Source organism: Buteo buteo, chromosome 23 (assembly GCF_964188355.1).
Source record: "Buteo buteo chromosome 23, bButBut1.hap1.1, whole genome shotgun sequence".
NCBI lineage: Eukaryota > Metazoa > Chordata > Aves > Accipitriformes > Accipitridae > Buteo > Buteo buteo.
In genome coordinates this window covers 20,524,993-20,544,228 of record NC_134193.1, presented here as the reverse complement: position 1 = coordinate 20,544,228, position 19,236 = coordinate 20,524,993, and the positions used below count along the sequence as shown (strand labels likewise).

General features: G+C 48.9%; 1 protein-coding gene across 5 annotated transcripts in view; it reads left to right on the top strand.

Annotated features, from left to right (window-relative positions):
• GPSM1 (G protein signaling modulator 1) overlaps positions 1 to 19,236 on the top strand; it is an 81,551-nt gene that overhangs the window by 20,417 nt on the left and 41,898 nt on the right. For 3 of the 5 annotated variants that reach the window (XM_075055038.1, XM_075055035.1, XM_075055036.1), the window contains 8 exons: positions 6,633 to 6,854; positions 7,386 to 7,521; positions 7,805 to 7,947; positions 9,470 to 9,593; positions 10,735 to 10,850; positions 11,131 to 11,286; positions 13,050 to 13,158; positions 16,192 to 16,318. In XM_075055038.1, the coding sequence (XP_074911139.1) occupies positions 6,633 to 6,854; positions 7,386 to 7,521; positions 7,805 to 7,947; positions 9,470 to 9,593; positions 10,735 to 10,850; positions 11,131 to 11,286; positions 13,050 to 13,158; positions 16,192 to 16,318 (1,133 nt within the window). Of the gene's footprint in view, positions 1 to 2,937; positions 3,108 to 6,632; positions 6,855 to 7,385; positions 7,522 to 7,804; positions 7,948 to 9,469; positions 9,594 to 10,734; positions 10,851 to 11,130; positions 11,287 to 13,049; positions 13,159 to 16,191; positions 16,319 to 19,236 lie in introns of those variants that run through there. The other 2 variants (XM_075055034.1, XM_075055042.1) reach the window with 1 other exon arrangement.

Sequence of the window (19,236 nt, the reverse complement as noted above, 5' to 3'; positions counted from 1 at the left end):
AAATATATATTTTTTTTTTTTAAAAGGCAGTTTTACCTTGCAGGCAGGAAGAGATTCTCTTGCCCTGTGAGCTTTACAATATTTAAGGCAGCAGACAGTCTTGTAGCTCTGTCTTGTGATATGATTATCTTCTGTGTAGCTTGATGGATTTGTTCTTAGTAGGGTTAAGTGCTGTGAGCAAGACAGTCCAAACAAGGCAACCCTGAATGTGCGAAAGGGAGGGTTGGAGTAAGAAAAGTTTAGTTGTTGGACACTGTGTGGTCTCTTTTTCTGCCTGCCTGGAGCAGACTTGGGGTTGAGGTGCAGACCTGAGAGTTGGGATGTCACTGTGTCCTACTCTGGCTTCTGTGGCCCTATCTCCTGGGCTGCAGGAGCTGCAGCAGCCCTTGAGTTTTGGGTCAGTGCATAGCCCATAATCGTGCAGAATAGCTCTTGGCTAAAGGCAGTCTGTACTCTTGTTTTCCAGCCTAGAAGTAGGAGGACAAGTGCGATGTTGTCCATGCAGTGTTATTTTCTTGGAATATTTGTCAAGGGAGACACAATATTTGGAGGAGAGTGGGGTGTTGGGAAGTCTAACTGTAGCTCCAAGCTTCTGAACACACGTTATGAGTAGTGTTGCCTCTCTGGGGACCTATATATCATCACCCAAGTCCTAATTATAGTGCTGTTTGCACAGCAGTCATGGCGATCATTGTTAATGGCACTGGTAACACCGTGTGCTGTTTGCTTTGTTTCTTACTTGGCAGTGTTCTCAGCATCCCCAGTGCTCCTGGGACCCTCACTGCTTTCCCTGTATTGCTGTGTTGCTTGAAAACGTTTGATGCGTAAGAGTCCTTCTATTTTGCCTGTGTACCTTTTATAAAGGAAAAATTTTGCTCTTCAGTTCTTTCAGCTAGCTTGCAAGGCTGCCAAAAGGCAATCTGTGATACAGATCATCATTAGCTGCTATCTGACAGTGATGAATGACCCTGGGAAATGTTGTCGTTAAAGGCAATATCTGCTCTTCCTGTTCTTCTGGGCTCTTTCTGTCTTCAGATCAGCTACCCTTTAAAGAAGACGTTAAGGAGGAGGGAGGGTGGCCCTGCCCTGTGCTGTATTGGAAAGAGACTTCCTCATCCCTGTCACCACATGATGGAAGGTCACCCTTTTCTGCCTCCTATGAGTGTCAGAAGCAACATCCATTCCCAGGTTTGAAATTCGCAGCTGTCGCATTGATGGGGGCCGAGTGATCTGCCAGCGTTATGCCACTCACTCATTCCTCTGGCAGAATGCTGTGCAGATTGCCTAACTCATTTGTGGCCAAACATTGGGTTTATATTTGGCCTCTTATTGCTTTTAAAAAATTTGTTCTTTTCGTTTTTGTTTCTTAAACGCATATACTGCCCTTTTTGAAGTACGTTTTGCAAAAGGATCTCAAAGTGCTCCGGGAGCCACCTTCACTCCTGTTTTACAGATGTGTATGTAACCCAAGGAGTGGAGGAGCTGCAGGACTTGCTTAATGCTCCAGCAGGGAACTGATGCTGGCACTTGTCGCTGTGCACACCAGCGCTGTTCTGATTTCTAGATTACAACTGGTGTCTTCAAAACTTTGTTCTTATCTGGCCAGACTTGACATAGTCTGTCATCTCCATGCATTCAGAAAAAAACATTTTGCTATACCTGGTATAGTCTTGTTTTGGTCTGCAACTTGATCTGAGAAGGTTGTCAGACCTTCCTGGCTGCTTGTGGTAGGCCTGGGGACTGGGACGTGACTTCTGTGAATACTGAGAAATCCTGCATATCTGGAGGAATACGTAAATCTGTATGAGTGGTTTGCACTGATTTAGGGCAAGGCTTATGAGCAGGGGCCACTTTAAGTGAGCTTCCCTCCCTGCCCATGTCTTTGTTCAAACCCACAGTCAGGGACATACTGTGCTGTTAGCTAAAAGGTCGAACTTTGCGGGAGAATTGCATTAACAAGCTCCAGCGTCTTAGCTGTGGAAAAGCAGCTTGTGTTCTGCAGTGTCTCTCTTCTGAACCATACCATATGGCCAAGCCCAGTACCTTCAGCTTGTCAGCAGTAATTTGCTGGCTCAGGAGGGACTGAATCTTCTTTTCTGGTATTAAGACGTGAATAGTAGGTGCTTGCTGAGGTGGTACAGGCCCAGGCATGTTACCTGTGTGTCAGCAGAGGGAAACTTAATATCTGGGGGATAGAAGGCTATGTCTTCTCAGATAGGGATGGTTTGGAGCCCATTTAAGTGGGTAGGGATGTGCTCTGTGGGATCCTCTTTCTCTTGCTTTTCCTCCGTCAGAGAACTGCTCAGTTCATTTCTGGAACTTGCAAAGCTTCCCGGGTGGCAGATGGATGAGGCATCTTTGGAGCCTGTCAAACACTAATGAGTGCTTCTGCCCAAATGTGACCCTCTTTTGGGGGAACCCTGAGCTCCTCACCTGACAAGGAGAGGTTCATAGCAGCAGAAGTCCTTCTGCTTTTGGAGCCAACAGGCACCAACAGGAATAGCTGATGCGACCACAGAGGGAAAGTGCTTTGGGAAGAGACCGGTTCAGAAAGGAGGGAGCTGCTTGCCTCTGACCATCTTGTGGACTCTTCTAGGGCCCTTTTTCTTTGGGCAGTGCTGAAAACACGAGTGAACTAAGACACTCTCTTGTTCTGGGATTTCAGCTGTGACCTCGCCTATCTGCTACCTGAAACCAAGTGGACGAAGGATATTGTATTTCTTGGAGGAAAGAAGACCTTACTTTCTCTAGGTCTCCGGAAACAAAAGCAATGCTCCTTTCCCCTTCCCTTTCAAGGGCAGCATATGGAAAGAAAAAGAAGGATCCCAGATAAACACAATTCAAGATTCCAGCAACTTAACAGTAATGTTGCCCATGCAGATGGAGTGAAAACTGGAGAGCAGTTGAAAACTGGACAGCAGTGCACGTTGTACAGACATGAAGATGCCATCAGCATCTTCAAAAGCCTGGGTCCTGCCTGTGAACTTAACAGAGAGACCTGTCTGCAAAGTTGTTCCAAGTAGACCTCAGCCCCGCTGCTTTCTTCTGCCAGTGGGCTTGGAGCTCTGGGTTTATGTTCAGAAAATGCGCAACCTGCAGAAGAAGAGGTAGGGGAGAGCTCAGGCATGTGCTGTGGGAGGGACTGGGACTGTGACTTGAGTCTGTTGTGACTGTTTTCCCTTTCCTTTGCCAGTCAAGGTGGGTCAGGTTTGCTCACTTGAACAGCAGATTCCTATCTTCTGCCTAAATCGCCCTTCTTGTCTTTTCTTATGGACAGTTGGGCTATGACCTTTGGAAGCTGTTGGATGTGGAGTGTTTTAGTGTGCTTGAGTTTGTTCATTGACCTTTAGCTGGTTCCTCTGCCCTTGGCATTGTGTTTCTGAGTGCTTTTAAGCCTGCAGTGACTGAACTGCGTGCAAAGTTGCTTCCCAGAACTAGCTCTGACTGGGGCCCCAAGGATGTGGGAAGTTCAGGTGGGTTTTGGAAGTGGGTTGTGTTTCTATTAATAATTGCTATCCTTGACTTTTGTCCCTTTACATGGCAGCAAAGGCTTGGCAGAGTGCAATGTGGAGAAAAAACCTTCTCTCCCTTCCCCTTGTTTGCTTAGGTCCCAAACTGAGCAGTGATGTTAATTAGATAAGTCAGATACTCTGCAAAGCAGCCTGTTCAAGGACAAACAGATTTTAATAAAAAGCTGTGTGCACTAGAGGGTCATGTCACAGCATCGGGCCTGAATAGTTACTATGGGAACACCAGGAGAGCACCCAGAGAGGGCAAGTGTGTGTGTGTGTGTGTGAGTGTATCAGAATGCAGTCCCCAAGGCACAAACTTCACTTCTGGTTATGTTTCCTCTGGCAAATATGCCACCCTCGGAGTGTGTAGCTGGGTTTTGTTGCTGTAGGGTTTTCTGTGTTGCGTGGATGGGAACCCTCACTTCAGGCTATTCAAATTGCACAACAAATTTGATCCAAACTAGATTGCAATATCATGAATTAGGGAAACTGGTCTCCAGCTCAGTTTTAGACTGTTTACAGTTGAACTCAGTCTCTTAAAGAGAACCTGGGTATTGGGAAGCATTCTGTTTGTGTTGAAAATTAAATTGAAATTATGCTGAAATTTGCTTCTGTGCCCTCTTCTAACTGGAACTCATCATTAGTTCCTGTGATAGTAGCTCATTCCTGCATTTCAAATCCTCTCAAGATTGACCTCTGTTAAGCTGCCTGAACTTAATCTTGCTGATTTGAATATAAGGTGTTCCTTGTCTTCTGTCCCAACCCTTCTTTCAGCTGTTCAGGAGGTATCCGCAGAGACCTGTCAATACCTGATGATGACACCAGGTAACTGCTCTAGTGATCTACAAACCATAAATGTGCCTTGAAACTGATGGAAGTTTGGTATGATCCCAAAATGGGTCCCTCTAATTCAACATGCTGTAAGCAGAAGCTCATTCTTACTATTTTTCACATGGTCTAGCAAGAGGATCAGTAGAGAGTAGTTAAACATTTGTAGTATTAACAGTCTTAATATTTTTATTTCCCCTGTCAAACAGAAGTTGAGGCAGGGACTGATGCTGCACTGGCACTGTAAGCAGCCTTCTTGCGCAAGTAAAATAGCCACTCAAATGTAGTGAGCTTGAAATCAAATATTTGTGTGGGAGTTTGAGGTGGGAGCTCAAATGAGCTGCTTCACAATCCCGTTCTCCCTCTTATTACTCTGGTTTTGGGGACAAATGAGCAGTGAGACAGGAGAGGTCACAAGTGTGTTTGGAGGGAGAGTCTGAAATCAGGTCTTTTGCCTGTTTTTTTTTGTTGTTTGGACAGCTCTTGTGGGTTGTCCTGCTTTAGAGGATGCTGTTGGGCTGCCAAGTGTTGGGTGTTTGGAGCCATACAGAGCCAACTCAGCAGGGAGATTGCCAGGCAAATAGGGTTGGATTTTAGACAGTTTATGCACTGCTCATAGAGGAACTGGCTTTGTTTCCTGGCAGCTGAGAAAACGTCATTCTGCCTGTTTGTAGGAAAAATGTATCAGGATTGGTATTTCGTACGTGCATCTCCCCGTGCCCTTGCGCAGCAGGGGGAGGCAAGCGGTGGGTGCAGACCTGGAGCGGGAGGAACTCTGCCCTGAAGTCAGCGTGCACACGTTGTGCCCTCGGGGAGAGGAGCCAAAGCAGCGCAGAGTGCCCTGGCTTGGCCAGCACACCTCAGCCTTGGTCTGCAGAGACCCTGGTTGCAGGGGCTGGGCCTTGGCTCGTTGTTGGGGTGGCTTTGGGAGAAGCATCTAGGGGTCAGCAGGAGACTGCTACGGGGGATGTCAGCTGGGCTGCTGCTCTCGCAGTGGTGATGAGCAAGTTGTTCTCTTGGTCTGGGTACCACAGTCAAACTTCCTGCAAGTACTCTTTGCCCGAGAACAGAATAGAAACTGCCTTTGGACATTTATTATCTTTTATCCAACCCTTGCTTTTCTGACTGTGGACAAGTGAGCTATGTTTTTTCTGAGCAGATGTCCACCTTTGACCTAGATAGTTTTGACTTTTAAAAACACATTGAACAGAAATGAAAAAGCCAAAAAGAGCAAAGAGAAGCATCTGAATAGAGGAGCAGGAACATACTGTGTCCATCCACCTTATGAAGGGGCTGACTTTGCAGCAGGCAAGACATTTCCAAATGTAAGCTTTCAAACTCATGCTCTGTCCCTTCTGAGAACTTTGGATACACATGGCCTAACAGGAATGGCTGTAACTTAGAGAGGACTTGGTGGAGCACTCAAAGGAGCACGTTTCCTTTCTCTTGAAGCAGTATCACTGGTCTTGCTCCTCTCTGTTGGCTCGCAAAGTGCTTGTGCTGACAGCATGGCATGCGCCATTGCCAAAGGTGTCGAGAAATGCAAGGGAGGAAGGCTCGCCTGGAGGCTAATGTGCAGAGCGCCTGTGGAAAAAGTGACAGCGGGAGAGTTAATGAAAAGCAGACACGGAGCACTGGAAGCTGCTCAGCCAAGAAATTCTGCACAGTCCAGGGTTTTCTCTGGTATTTAATAAAAATGTGTTACCATTTGGCTACTCTCTCTGTTACCCTGGGGAAAGCAGTGCAGGCATGAATAGCCTGGGTACGTGGCTTCTGCGCTGTGTACCACCTGGAAGAAAAACAGATGCCGTGTTACTCTTGCGATATGAGTGTGTGTCTTGAGAGCCAGGAGCCCTGGGTTTCTTGTCCAGATTCCTACTGGGAACCCAGGGGCTGCCTTTGGCCACTCGCAGATGCTGTCTGTACATCTGGATGCTCCTGTGTCTCATGCCTAGGAGCCTGGTTTCTCAGAGGGGCTGAGTGCCCCCCATGTCCACTGAAAGCTGGTGTCCACACCGCTGAGGTGTGCTGGCTGTGTGTCCCTGAGTTATTATCACCCAAACAGTGTTTGACCTGGGGCTGGTGCCTTGATGCTTGGGGCTGAATGCAGAGATGCAGCTGCTGCCTGGAGGGTGGCTCTCTCCAGGGTTTTTTTTTTTAGTTTTTTTTAGTTTTTTCTGATGCAGTGAGTAATTAAAGGTATACAATGAAGTAAACTTTTTTACTGTTGCATAGCAGCATGAGTGCAGTGCAGTCTAATTCCTCTAGAAATGATGGTCTTGCTTTTGGCAGAATGGAGGCATCCTGCCTGGAACTGGCCCTGGAAGGAGAGCGCTTGTGCAAGGCTGGGGACTTCAAAGCTGGGGCAGCCTTCTTCGAAGCAGCGGTGCAGGTGGGGACAGAGGACCTGAAGACTCTCAGTGCCATCTACAGTCAGCTGGGCAATGCCTATTTCTACCTAAAGGAGTACTCCAAGGCCTTGGAGTACCATAAACACGACCTTACCCTGGCCAGGTAAGCATGTCAGCAGTGCTTCATCCTAATTGGATTCAACCTATCAGGGCTTGAGTGAAGGCAAGTTCTGTGGGGTCTGAGCCCAGCAGCCTGAGGGAATCTGCCCCAGAAATAAGCATCCAAAACTAGCCCTGAAGCATGGGGTGACTGTCCTGTGGAGAACTCAGGAGGCAACAAGAATGGGCTGGCCACCTTCAGAGCAGGGAGGTGGAGAAAGGGATATGAATGTGAGGAGGGCGATTGGAGCAAGAGCAGGGCAGTGTCCAGTTCTCCTGTCCCCAGGTACTCGTTTAAGTACACCTGAAGTCATTAGAGCAGTTCACCTGAGACAGCAAAACAGGGAACAAGGATCTGTCTTCAAAATTGAGAGAGCCTGTATGAAGCACTCCAGCCAGGTGTGTGTGCTGGGAACTGCTGGATGTGGTGTACATGCCATGCAGCACTTGCTGCAGCTCGAATTCTGCCTCCAACAGTTGGTGAATGAAAGTCTGTGAGCTCTTTAACACCTCTCTTCCTCCTGTCATCTTATAGAACCATCGGGGACCGCATTGGAGAAGCCAAGGCAAGTGGCAACCTTGGGAATACATTGAAAATACTTGGGCAGTTTGATGAAGCTGTCGTTTGTTGCCAGAGACACTTGGACATTTCTCAGGAGCAGGGAGACAAGGTAATTGATTCATGGCATCCAACAGGAAATATTTCCTAGCTTTAAAAATAATCTGTCTGCAAGTCGGGAAATGCAATATGGTGAAGGTGGGCTTTGGAAGGAGGTGGAGCGTAAAGCGCTCCCTTCTGGCTGCCATCACAGGACTCACGGCTGCCATGACAGTGAAGATGGGAAAAGCAAATGTGGGCCTCCTGGCTTTGACCATCCCTGCCCAGCAATGGAAAGGTCCATATTGGGATGTGAAGTGTAATACCTTGCTGCTCCCTGTTCTTCCTCCCTTTAGGTAGGTGAAGCCAGAGCACTGTATAATATAGGAAATGTTTACCATGCAAAGGGAAAGCACTTATCTTGGAGCATGGCCCAAGACCCAGGCTACCTGCCTCAAGAAGTCAAGGAGACGCTACAGAAAGCTTCAGAATATTATGAGTAAGTATTCAAGCTTGGCCAACCCTTCCTCCTGGAGGGAACAGGGCTAGCTGGGCATCAGTGATTGCTGAAATGCACACAGGTACACCTTTGTTGAGCTTATCCTGCTCAGATCATAATCTGCACTTGTGGAGATCCTGTTCTGCTGACAGCTTTCAGGGTCTGCAGGTTAGCTGAGCTCTGATAACCGTTAGGCAAATGATAGCTGCATGGGGTGCAAGATGACAATTTTTACTGAGTCCTGTTGGAAGCATTTCTCATAGGCGGGATTTGTTTCCTGGGCCACTGAGGATGTGGGAGCTGTGGAAGGTGCTTGTTGCAAAGAATGAGACTGTGGGCTCGGCGTTGATGAAAATCAGGCCACTGAATCAGATTTTGCATGTTGTAATGAATTAGGAATACTCCCCTGAGATGCCAAGTTACGATGGCAAATTAATCTCAAGGAAGGTGAGAGAGGGACCGCAAGTTTTTATAAAATTAGAGCTAAAATTCATCCTGGCATTGCCTTGGTAAAACTCACTGTACTTTTAAGTGAGATCATGCAATTAAGTTCAATAGTGTGCTCTTTCTCAGAGCTGTATTTGGAACCTAAACTAGTGGCTCCTGTAGCCCCTGCTGCTCTCTGCTGGCCTTGATGAGAACGGATCCCTGTGTGTCTCCATTGCTGGGGCCACGAACAGAGACTCTGCTTCACCCAAGAGAAGAAGCTTTCACTTGAAGTCCCAGTTGTCCTTCTCAGGGATCTGTAGTTTATCTTGCTTGTAACATCCTTCCCTTTCCTAAAGAGTTTCAAAGATCACTCTGATGTCCCGTACAGGAAGGTTGTCACCAGACTTTTGGGCTGATGTTTTTCTTGTACTTCAGAGTCTTGCTTCAATAATGCAGGGTTTTTTCGTAGCCTTTTTAAATGAGGAGAGTGATAAGATCTCATATCTGAGAATGTGATAGTGCCTATATATAGCTCACCATACTCTTTCCAAAGAATGGTGCATGTAGCATAGCCAGTGGGTAAATTTGTGCCAGCTGGGAGCTCTATGCTTCCCTCTGTGTGCTGTATGTGTAAAGGGGGAAAAAAACCCAAGGTAAAGAAATGCTGGGAAGCTCTATGAGCAGAGCCATGGCATAGGACTGTGGATCTTGCCCCTGTCCTGCTGTAGGTAATCTCCTTTTTTCTGTGCTCCTGGTTCTCCCCTGTACAGCGAGGTGGCCGTCTCTTATTTAATGTGGGGTCTTATCAGACCATCGGTGTGTGAGCAGTTCCTGTACACAGCTGCAGATTGCCTGAGGTCGGGAGAGCAGCAGAGACTTACACCGCTGAATTTGCACGAGCTCCCAGAGCTACAGCTAGCATAGATCACCAGACTTTTGTCTGCCAAGTGATGCACAGGACAGGCAGCTGGGGAGGGGAAATGCCTTCTCCAGGGTTAGCTCTCCTTTCTTTAAGGGGCAAGTCCTTTTGCGGTGTCTCCTGCAGAGAGTGTTGGCCGTGTCTCACCAGACATGCTACTCTGACTTCTTTCAGGAGGAACCTGTCCCTGGTGAAGGAGCTGGGGGACAGAGCTGCACAGGGCCGTGCTTATGGCAACCTCGGCAACACCCAGTACTTACTCGGCAACTTCAGTGAAGCTATAGCCTTCCACAAGGAGGTAGGAAACCGCTGCGCTGCCTTTCTGGTGTCAGGGGCTGAGACTGGCTGTTGGGGAGCAGCCTTTCTTCTCGCCTGTTGTACTAACTCATGCCAAGCAACATCATGCTCCAGTCCCCATCAGCACCTACCGAGCGGTTTGAGAGAAGGGTGCTGTTGGCTTGGAAACCAAAGGAGATGTCCAAGGGCAAATTGCAGCTGGCCCTAGCAAGGCTTTTCTGCTCTTAATTTGTATCAATCTAGATTTTAATAAATGCAAGCCATGAATTTAATTAAGCTGCTGAAAGAGCTGTCGATGAGGAATAAATGTTGCTTGTAGAACGTAATAACTTTCTGTAAAGCTTTACAGAGGGCTGAGGTGACACAGCCCCTGCCCCAATTCAAATGCAATTCAGCTTCTATTTCAGGGTATGTATGGGTTTTCTTGCAGTGGAAGGTGCTCAGTACCTTGGAAAGTCAGCCTTGTCACAGCTCTTCTGATTTTTTAAATGCTAGGGGACAGCAGCCAGCAGTGCTGTGGGAGAAGGGGCTTGAAAAGGGGTGGGAAACCTGTGCAGTATTTGGGACCAGGAGGAGGTGCTGCAAAGTGGAGGGTGAGAGGTGGGGAAACCTGGGGAGCCAGGGGCACGTGAGAGGAGAGGCAGGACTGAGGTGCAGCTAAGGGCAGAAGTCTGGGGAGCAGCTGCAGCGCAGACGGTGAGATGGAGTGCACACATGTGCATGTGCATTCTGTGCCACAGCACCATGCAAAGTGACAGCCTTGTTCCTGCACGTTAGTCTGCTGATCAACCACATCCCTTCACAGCCTGACCGACAGCTCTCCGTTCGTCTCTTTGTTCAGCTGTTGAAGTACGTGCATAATTCCTTTTGCACTTCAGCTAGAGAGCTGTGTGCTGACCAGGCTGGAGTGGGAGTTAGAGAAGAATGCACCAGTATTCCCATTTTTCCAAAGGCCCTTCCTGATCCTGAATTGCAAAAGAGGGAGAGACGTCCCGCTGCATCCAGCCCTGATAGGCACGTGCACCACTACCTTGCTGGGTGGGAGCTTTGCAAACCAAGAAGTTAAATCTCCCGGAAAAGTTGCTGTGTAATAGAAACCTGGCAATGGCCAGCCTGTACTCACTAACGTGTGTCTGCTGCAGCGCCTTGCTATTGCTAAGGAGTTTGGGGACAAGGCAGCCGAGCGGAGAGCATACAGCAACCTGGGCAATGCGCACATCTTCCTTGGGAGGTTTGACATCTCTGCTGAGTACTACAAGTAAGTGCCAGGGGCTAAGGCAGACTCAGGGCACGTGATCCCTGGAAATTTTGACCTCTTGAAGCAAATTCCATAGGCTCAGGGGGATGTGACAAGGGACCTTGAGGCCAGTTGCATGTGTGGAGCTCAGCAGTGGCAATTAATACAGCCACCTGACAGCCTGCAGAGTGTTACAGGCACCAACTTCAACGCAGTGCGTGCCGAAGTGGTGACTTCCCTGTCACCTTGCAGAGGTGCCCTGCAGTGACCAGGTCTCTTCATTCCCACCTCTTCCATGCAGGAAAACACTCCAGCTCTCCAGACAACTCAAAGACCAAGCAGTAGAAGCCCAGGCTTGCTACAGTCTTGGAAACACATACACGCTGCTTCAAGACTATGAAAGAGCAATCGAGTACCATCTAAAACACCTGGTGATAGCACAGGAGCTGGGAGACAGGTAAAAAACTGCCTCAGGAGATGGTGTCTCTGCTCTGGTGGGTTCACAGCACTGACCCTTTCCTGTTGATTTATTGTTCTCTACTGCTGGGTTAAACAACAGTGATATGTGTTCTTGAAAGTCTTTAGAAATCTCGCAGAACCTGGGCCTTAGTCCAGTCATCTGTCAAAAACGTACCATGATTGACACCTTTATCATGTCATTCAAACCTGGAGATTGTGCCCGTAATGCTGTGTCTGTGTGGGCTGAGTGAGATTTCTAATAAGAGGTATTTCAAGAAAACACCTTGTATTCAGTGCTTCGCGATGTGGGTACTGCTGTTTTATCCCAGAAGGGCCCCTCTAAAGCTCCCTCCAGTTCACAAAAATTCTATCTTCCATGGAAACTGTGTGGTTAGAGCATACAAACATGCCACTTGCCACTTTGTCCTGTTGTTCTGAGATGATGCTGGAAACTTCCATGCAGAAACAAATGATGTTACATAGAGTATGTGGAGATGATATATTTTGCTTCTTGGCCTCACCCCTTCTTCTTTAGGAGGTTTGGCCTTTTTAAAAATTTTTTTTATATTTTTTTTTTTTAAGAAATGTTGGCTCCTTTCTCCTGGATACTCTGTGATCCTGGAGCCTTCTTGCCGCTGAAGTGACTTTGCAGCCACCTTGTTCAGTGTTACTGTTGATGGCTCTTGGGAAGCTGGGTGTCCTCCACTAGATGGAGCAGAGACATTAGAATGGGAGATCTGTGGCACTATATCTGGGCAGTATGTGCTCAGAGAAGGTATAATCCCACCCAAGGGTGAATCATGCTGTGGGGGTGCAGGCCTGTGGGCTCCTGCATTTCTGGGAACACACCCTATGAGCAGAAGGTATTGAACAGGGTGACAAGAAAAATGTTTAAATGCTGATCAACCCGCCCAAACCTCTGAAAAGGGAGTTGCAGTCATGCTGAACCTCCCCCTGCGCCCCCATGTGCTTTTTTTATCCCATCACCCCCCACATCTGCTCGTTTGCAGAGCTGAGCAGGCTCTGATGAGCAGTAGGTCTCTGCCTGCTTGTGCAAACAGGTGCTGAAACCTGCTCCAGAGGCACCTGGGTGTCTGGCTTGGGCTGGGGGTGAGGGCTGCCTGGGGCAGGTTTCACATTCCCCTGCTTCCCCTGGCTTCTGAAAACAAGCAGGAGCACCCTGGAAGCCTTGTGGAAATAGGTCAATATTTGCTTGGCTGTTGCATGCAGTTCCAGTTTGTGCGTGCATCTTGGGTGACGCAGTGCTGGTATTTAGCAGGATAACGTTGTGTGCCCACAATATTTCCTCCTGGCCACGTTCCTGTTAATCTAGCTCTGGACTGTTGTTGAACAAAAGGGCTGGAAGTTATGTGCCCTCTTGATGCACTGTGCATCTCCGGAGAGGAAGCCTTGCTGGGTGAGGTGGAAGCGGGACAGGAGCTCTGGCTTCTACTCTCAGGCTGGTGCCCACAAATGAAGCCAAACCATTCTGGGACCTTGCTACACTGCTTAGTTTTTGCCACTGTGGGTGCAGGCCCACTTCTGAGGCTATTGCTCATCCCCTGATCTTACTGACCTCAGCATAAGAAGAATTTAAGATGTACAGTGCGTTTTGTTTTAGCTTTGTAGAACCTTTCTGTAGGTGAAAACATAGCTAGGAGGCCTGGCTGTCGGTGCTCTCAAGGAGGAGGCTCTGAAAGGGCTGCTGTGCTACTGGGTTTTGCCCAGCATTTCTGTGGTTGAAAGTTTCCTGTTTTTCAGGGTGGGAGAAGGAAGAGCCTGCTGGAGTCTCGGAAATGCCTACGTCTCCCTGGGGAGCCATGAACAAGCTTTGCACTTTGCAAGGAAACATCTTGAAATCTCCCAAGAGGTAAGAGAAACTGTTTCAGATCAGAGGGAACCAGTCCTCCCTGTTGAGAGACTTTATTTTATGCCAATAAGTTATATTCGTGTAGTTCTTCTCTTGCTATGACTGCTCTGGAAAGCCCTTTTCTATGTGCCATTTCAATGGTGTCTTTAGGAACTGCAGAGCTTGGCTGGAAAATATTCTTTTTATGGGAGGCTCCTAGCCTTTCCCTTGATTACAGTTAGTATGTTTGCTGTACATTGCTCTTAACTGATGTTTCTGGGTGAGAAAGGATCTGGCGACTAGTTGTCTGGTCTGCTGGCCAAGGTGTTGTGCACCCAGCTGGTGTGAAGGAGCTCAGATACATCTTGGCGTCCAGTCTGTTAGTAAGACCCCCCCCTTTCCTGAGCACAAGGCTGTGAGATTCTGACTGAGGTGGACCTTGTGATTCTAGCTGTGGTCTGGCTTGATTTGCTGACAAGTTAAGTACCTGGAGAAAACAAGGCCAGCTTCTAACTGATGGCTGGGTGCTCTAGACCTGCTGTATTCTGCAACAGAGCGTACATGTGACAAGTTATTTTCTCTCCGTGGAGCTGGCAGGGGGTCCCAGCTGTGAGGTGGTGAACTCTAGCATTGTCCTAATGCAATCGATTGGCTGGACGAGCACAGCCTGAAGCTAGCCCTGTACTGCTGCTGTGCCATTTGGGGTTTCATGTGTGCAGCTACTCTGTTTTTCAGAGATGTGCTTGCCCAGCTAGCTGCAGCTTTCCTAGTGCAAGAACATATGGCATTTTTAGGTGGCTCAGAAGTACAGAAAGCAAGAATTCCATTGTTTGCTCTTTCCAGTGTGTTACAAGGAAATTGGCTGTGGCCTCTTTAGTCTTCCCCAGATGAAGAAATTGCCCTATTGAAGCACTAATTGAAATCACCCTATGTAAGTGCTTTGTGTGTTCTCCTGCCTATTAGGTTGGCTAAATCTTGGGGTAGGGCTGACATACTGGCCTAATTATGTATTTAATTATACTTATCAGACATGCAGAAGAAAAGGTGTTCTTTGGTCCTGTATGTTTTGGGACAAATGAACTTTTCCAGCTCTAGTCTGTAGGACTGTCGCAGTGCGGGGCTGATTACTCAGAGGCGGGTGGTGGCTCGTCCATGTGCAGGGCAGATGAGGGGTGGTGGGAGGACTGGAGCAGTAGTGGTCCTGGTGACTTCTGGGGGTGGAGGAGAAGCCCAGCGGGGTGGGGGTTCACAGTGTTCTCATTCTGGGGTGATGGCCGTGATTGCAGGGCACGTCAGGAGTAGGTTACTCATGGCAGGGGGATAATAAACTCCCCCACATCATTAATTATGGAGCAGTGCAGAGACTGTCCATTTGTGAGGAGAGCCTGCATTAGCTTCTAGCAGCTAGTGATTCTGTTATAAAGCTGATGTTTTATTTTAGCTTTGGGAACCAAGCGAGCTGCTTGTGCTGTTGTGGCAAGCACCAGCATTTTGCCCAGGAGAAACCTAGTGAAGTTAAACCTTTGCACACTGGTGTTTGTAACTCGCTTCCCATCACCCTTTCCCCCTTCTCCCCCGACAAAAATCTGATGGTGGCATTTGAATCCAAATGAAATCTGCTCAGGGTAATCACATTGGAAGCTGCTGCAGGGTGATCGGAGGTTACTGAAAAATTTCCTCTGAAGCAGCTGGAGTGAAGGATGTGTACCTAAAAAAACATTGGAAGCTGCCCCAGCTCTCAGACACTGCTCCGGAGTACCTTTTCCATCTCTGCATGTGGCAGGGCGCTCCTGGAAAACTGAGACATCTGAGCTGAGGGCAGAAAACAGGGCTCTGCTGTGGTGTATGTGTTAGGTCCTGCCTAGGATCGTTGTCCTGCCAGTGTGTTCCTCTGATGTTAATAGGACCTTGGAGATGATCTGGAATGAGTGGGAGTCAGGGAAGCATTTAACAGAGTATCAAGGACTGCAAGACCTTACCAGGACGTAGTAATTTCTCTGGAGATGATGTCAACAGCAAATCTCTTGTAATTGGCAGGGGATTTATGCCTGATGATAAGCCGTTTGATCTGCCTCCCTTTACTAGTGCTTGGGGCTTCGTCATAAATAATGTGGGGATTTATGATTTTGTTCTAGGATGGCTCACACTGCAGTCTATCTCGAAGGACCACAAAAGAGCTGTTGCGAGGCATTTAATAGGGAGTCAGGCCTCTCCAAGGGAACAGCCAAGGTCTTCCTCTGTAACAGAGCCTGCTGTTCCTCTGAAGATTGGAGGCTGTTTCTGAGAGACCTCTCTCTGTTTGCTGGTGATGTGCAGCACAGTAACTTCTTGTTTGGTTAAACTTTGAGGAGAGCCCAGCAGCGTGTCCTACGACTCCCCATTTTAAGTAGCTGGAGCTGTTGGACAGATCTCTTCTGGAACACGTAACATCAGCTTCCTTGGCCTCAGGCTGGCGAGAGATGGGAATTTGGAAAAATTTGGACTCTAAAAGATTTTTGGAGTCTTGTGTGGGTAGATCACTAGGAGCAACTCAAAGCTGTATGGATCTGAGCCAGGAGAGAAGGGCTTTCGGAGCATCCAAGCCCTGAGTGTGACACTGCCCACGTGGCTGGTAGTAGTGTGGCTGTCTGGTGCTCAGTAACTATGGAGATACTTGAGGAAGGGGGGTGAGTTTCGGGGCTCTTTGCCAAGCTGTATGCGGCTACAGGACGGCCCAGGCGTGCACGTTTACCTCTGTCCCAGTTCTGTAGCAGTGGGCGAGCTGTGCCCCCTCAGTTCCTTGTACTGAACTCCACAGAACTGTGTTTTGAGGTGCAGCCGGTGCACAGCACAGCGTGCATGGACCTTCTCCCACATTATCGCTGAGGAATAGTTTTGGAGAGTTGCTTTGGTGTTGAAAGCTGGGCTGTATGGTCTCTCAGGGTGTCTCCAAGCTCTCTTTTGGCTGACTGTGCGTTTGCCTTGATATGGGACTGCCAAACCCTTTGCCTGGGTGCTGTTTGCTTAGAGCATGTTGCCTTTTAACCAGCTGCCCTGTTGGTTTTTGCCCTGTAGATTGGGGACCGCAACGGTGAGCTGACAGCACAGGTGAACATGGCCCAGCTCAAGTCAGCCCTCGGCTTGGGCCCCGGGGATGAGGACATGGGTACAGCTCATCACTATTCTGGATATGAAGCACAAGGTGAGTTTCTGGGCTTTTGCTGGCACTGAAGGGCCCCGTGAAGGCTGTGGGACGGTGCGTGGGGAGGGGAGGTGTTTGCAAGTTGGCAACACGGGAGGAAATATGAATGCTGGATGAGGCTATCGAGTGCCTTTACCAGAAAAGATACTGTGGTATGTTTGCTCTGTGTTTTCCATAAGCTGCAAGGGCGGGGAAGGATCTGCCCCAAAAAGGGCACAGAATGAGTTAATGGAATTAATCTACATCGGGAATGAAATTCCATGCACCAAGCAGCAAATCAGCTTTTGTCTCTCTTAAAGCTCTGTAGGGCCCTTTTAACTGATTTGACTGATAAAGCAAGCTTTCAAAAGGTGACTGGCAGGGATTTTTGGCTGCTCTCTTCTGATTAGCACCCAAGGAACAAGCCTACAGAATGGGCTGAAGGCAGGTTGTGAAGCCTCACTACGCCGGGTGCTGTCTCACCACCCCGGAACACCTGCAGCAATGCCCAACTCGGAAATAAAGATGTGGCAAGAGTTGGTCACAGCAGACAAAATGCCTTTACTTACCTCACTGGGCCCTGAGTCCTCGTCCCAGTGTGCTGCCAGCCTGACGTGTGTCCCCAGCTCGGGAACCGTCTGTCTGTCCTGGAACTGCCCACTGCAGACATTTGTGGGTGCCTGGCACGGGGCGCTTCCAGCTGGTTGCTCTGTCGCTGCGGACAGACTTATTAATTCACACAGACGAAACTGCATCCCGGGAGGTGCCGACTGATTAAATATGACCTTGTTAGTGCAGACACGTTTTCTCAGGCGGTATGTTCTCTTTCCTGTTGGTAGAACTGATGTAGAGAAGATGATGCTCGGTTGAGGCACGGTGTTCTGGGAGGGAGGAAGGCTGGCTGAGTGTGTTTGCTCTCTGTATTGATCTTGAAGGTGTAGTCTGCTGTGTCAGTGCTAAAGCTTTTCCTGAGATGTCAAGCTGTGGGTGAGGGAGCCAGTGTGCCCTGCCAGGCCCCATCAGGAGCTGCAGTGGAGCTGAGCTGTTTCACCTCAGCCTCCTTTTGCACGTCAGGTCCATCTTTATAACTGCTGGGAAACTTATTAACTAGGGCCTTCTGTTCGTTCCTGGCATCTCATTAGGGGCTTCCTTTTGGCAAATGATTTTGCTCCAAAAGGGGAACGGGAAATTAACCTCGATGTTGCTGCTGCTCCTGGGACGGAGCGGAGCGTGGAGGAAACGAGCTGATGGGGTGCCAGGTCCCCCAGGCTGGGGAGCGGAGGGGTGCAGGGGGAGGGCAGCGCCAAGGACCTTACGGGCATGAGAGCACTGCGTGCTGAGACACATTTGACTGGATGTGTGAGCATATTGTGTGGGAGAGCTGCCGCAGAAGGGGTCGGGCCAGATTTATCTGGGAGAGGGGCTCTGCAGCTCTGACCGTGTTGCATAAGCAGCAGTGCACAGCCTTTTCTTAGCTGAAAATAATTGAAAAAACAGAGCAAGGATGTCTCTGCTCTCATAACACACTCCTCATTGAATCTGGGCTCGAATGCAAGCTGCTATGGACTGGTCTGGTGTCCTGCTGCAGGCAGGACAGTGTACCTTGGGGGGTAGGGAGGGTCTTGGTCCGAGCAGAGCCCTTCGTGGGGAGAGCTGAGCCTAACGTGTGGCAGTGTCCCCTACGTGGGTGGTGACACAGCCTCACTGCCTCCCTGGCACAGCCCCACTGACCACATCTCACAGCATGAGACTCGGAGAGCGTGCGGCACTGAAGGGTTGGGATTTTTGCTTAAGGCACGTGGCAAGCCTGGACGGTTACTGGGCTTAACTCAGAAGGTGAGGCAGGGCAAGGCAGAGCCAGCATGTAGGCTGCTCACTGCCCTCCAGTGATCCAGATGTACTTGTGATGTGTTAACATCTGGAGTCAGTAGTGATTTTTCTCTCATCTGACAGAGCCAGAGCCATGCTAGTCTGCGTGTGATTGCTGGAGGGTGGGAAGAGGGGCTGAGCAGCCGTAGTCAGAGGCCGTGTTCGCTGGAGGTTGCCCTGACCTCATTAATCTGTGGTGCCGTTGCTCGCATTCCCAAGGCTGGGGCTGTTGTCGACAGAAGGACGAAGTTCCTCCTTCTCTGGAGGAAGACCAGTAAATGACTGGGGCTTGCAGAGCAGGAGAGGGAGGGACCGTAGGGCAGGTTCCCTTGCGGAGTAGGGCTTCCCCAGTCGGTGGGATGTGGGAGATGCTGCCCCTCGTTGGGTCCTGGGAACCTGCTGGGGAGGTAAAAACCAGCTGCCCCCTGTGCTTTGTGGGCTGGGGCTGTGCAGCAGCATCTTGCTGGAGGAAGGGAGTGTGAGTGTTGCAGTGCTTAGCGACATGCGTGCTTTTACACATGCATCTCAGGTGGGAAAGGTGCTGTCCCTGTTGCATAGAGATTTGGGGAGAGAATGGGTCCACAGGACAGCCTGTGGAGAGGAGCCTGGCTCCCTTGATTTCTCCTTACCTTTTATCCTGGCTTCAGCTCTCTTATTCTGAACTTCAGTGGAGGATGAGAGGCTCTGAGCCCTTGAGAAGAAGGGAGATGTATTTCATGGCTGCCAGGAATTTTGGTACCCTCCTGTGCACCTATTAAATGATTAGAAAAGCATAATTATTTATATTATTAATAGCAGCAATTTACAGCAAGAGGAACATCTGTTTCTGTTAATAGGAAACAGGTGAGAGAGTTGAGATTCAAGTTGACTTCTGAACCAGCCGTGCCTTTTGATGTCAACAAATCTCATGGTGAGGAGAGCTTTCAATTTTTTTTTCCCTTCAGATTATTTTCCTTGCCTGAGGTTATAAAATGGCTGCATATTCATAAAGATGCTAAAATCATCTGATAAGGCAGGCTTGTTATAAAACACATTAATTTTATCAAGCAGGTAGAATAAAGTTTCATAGC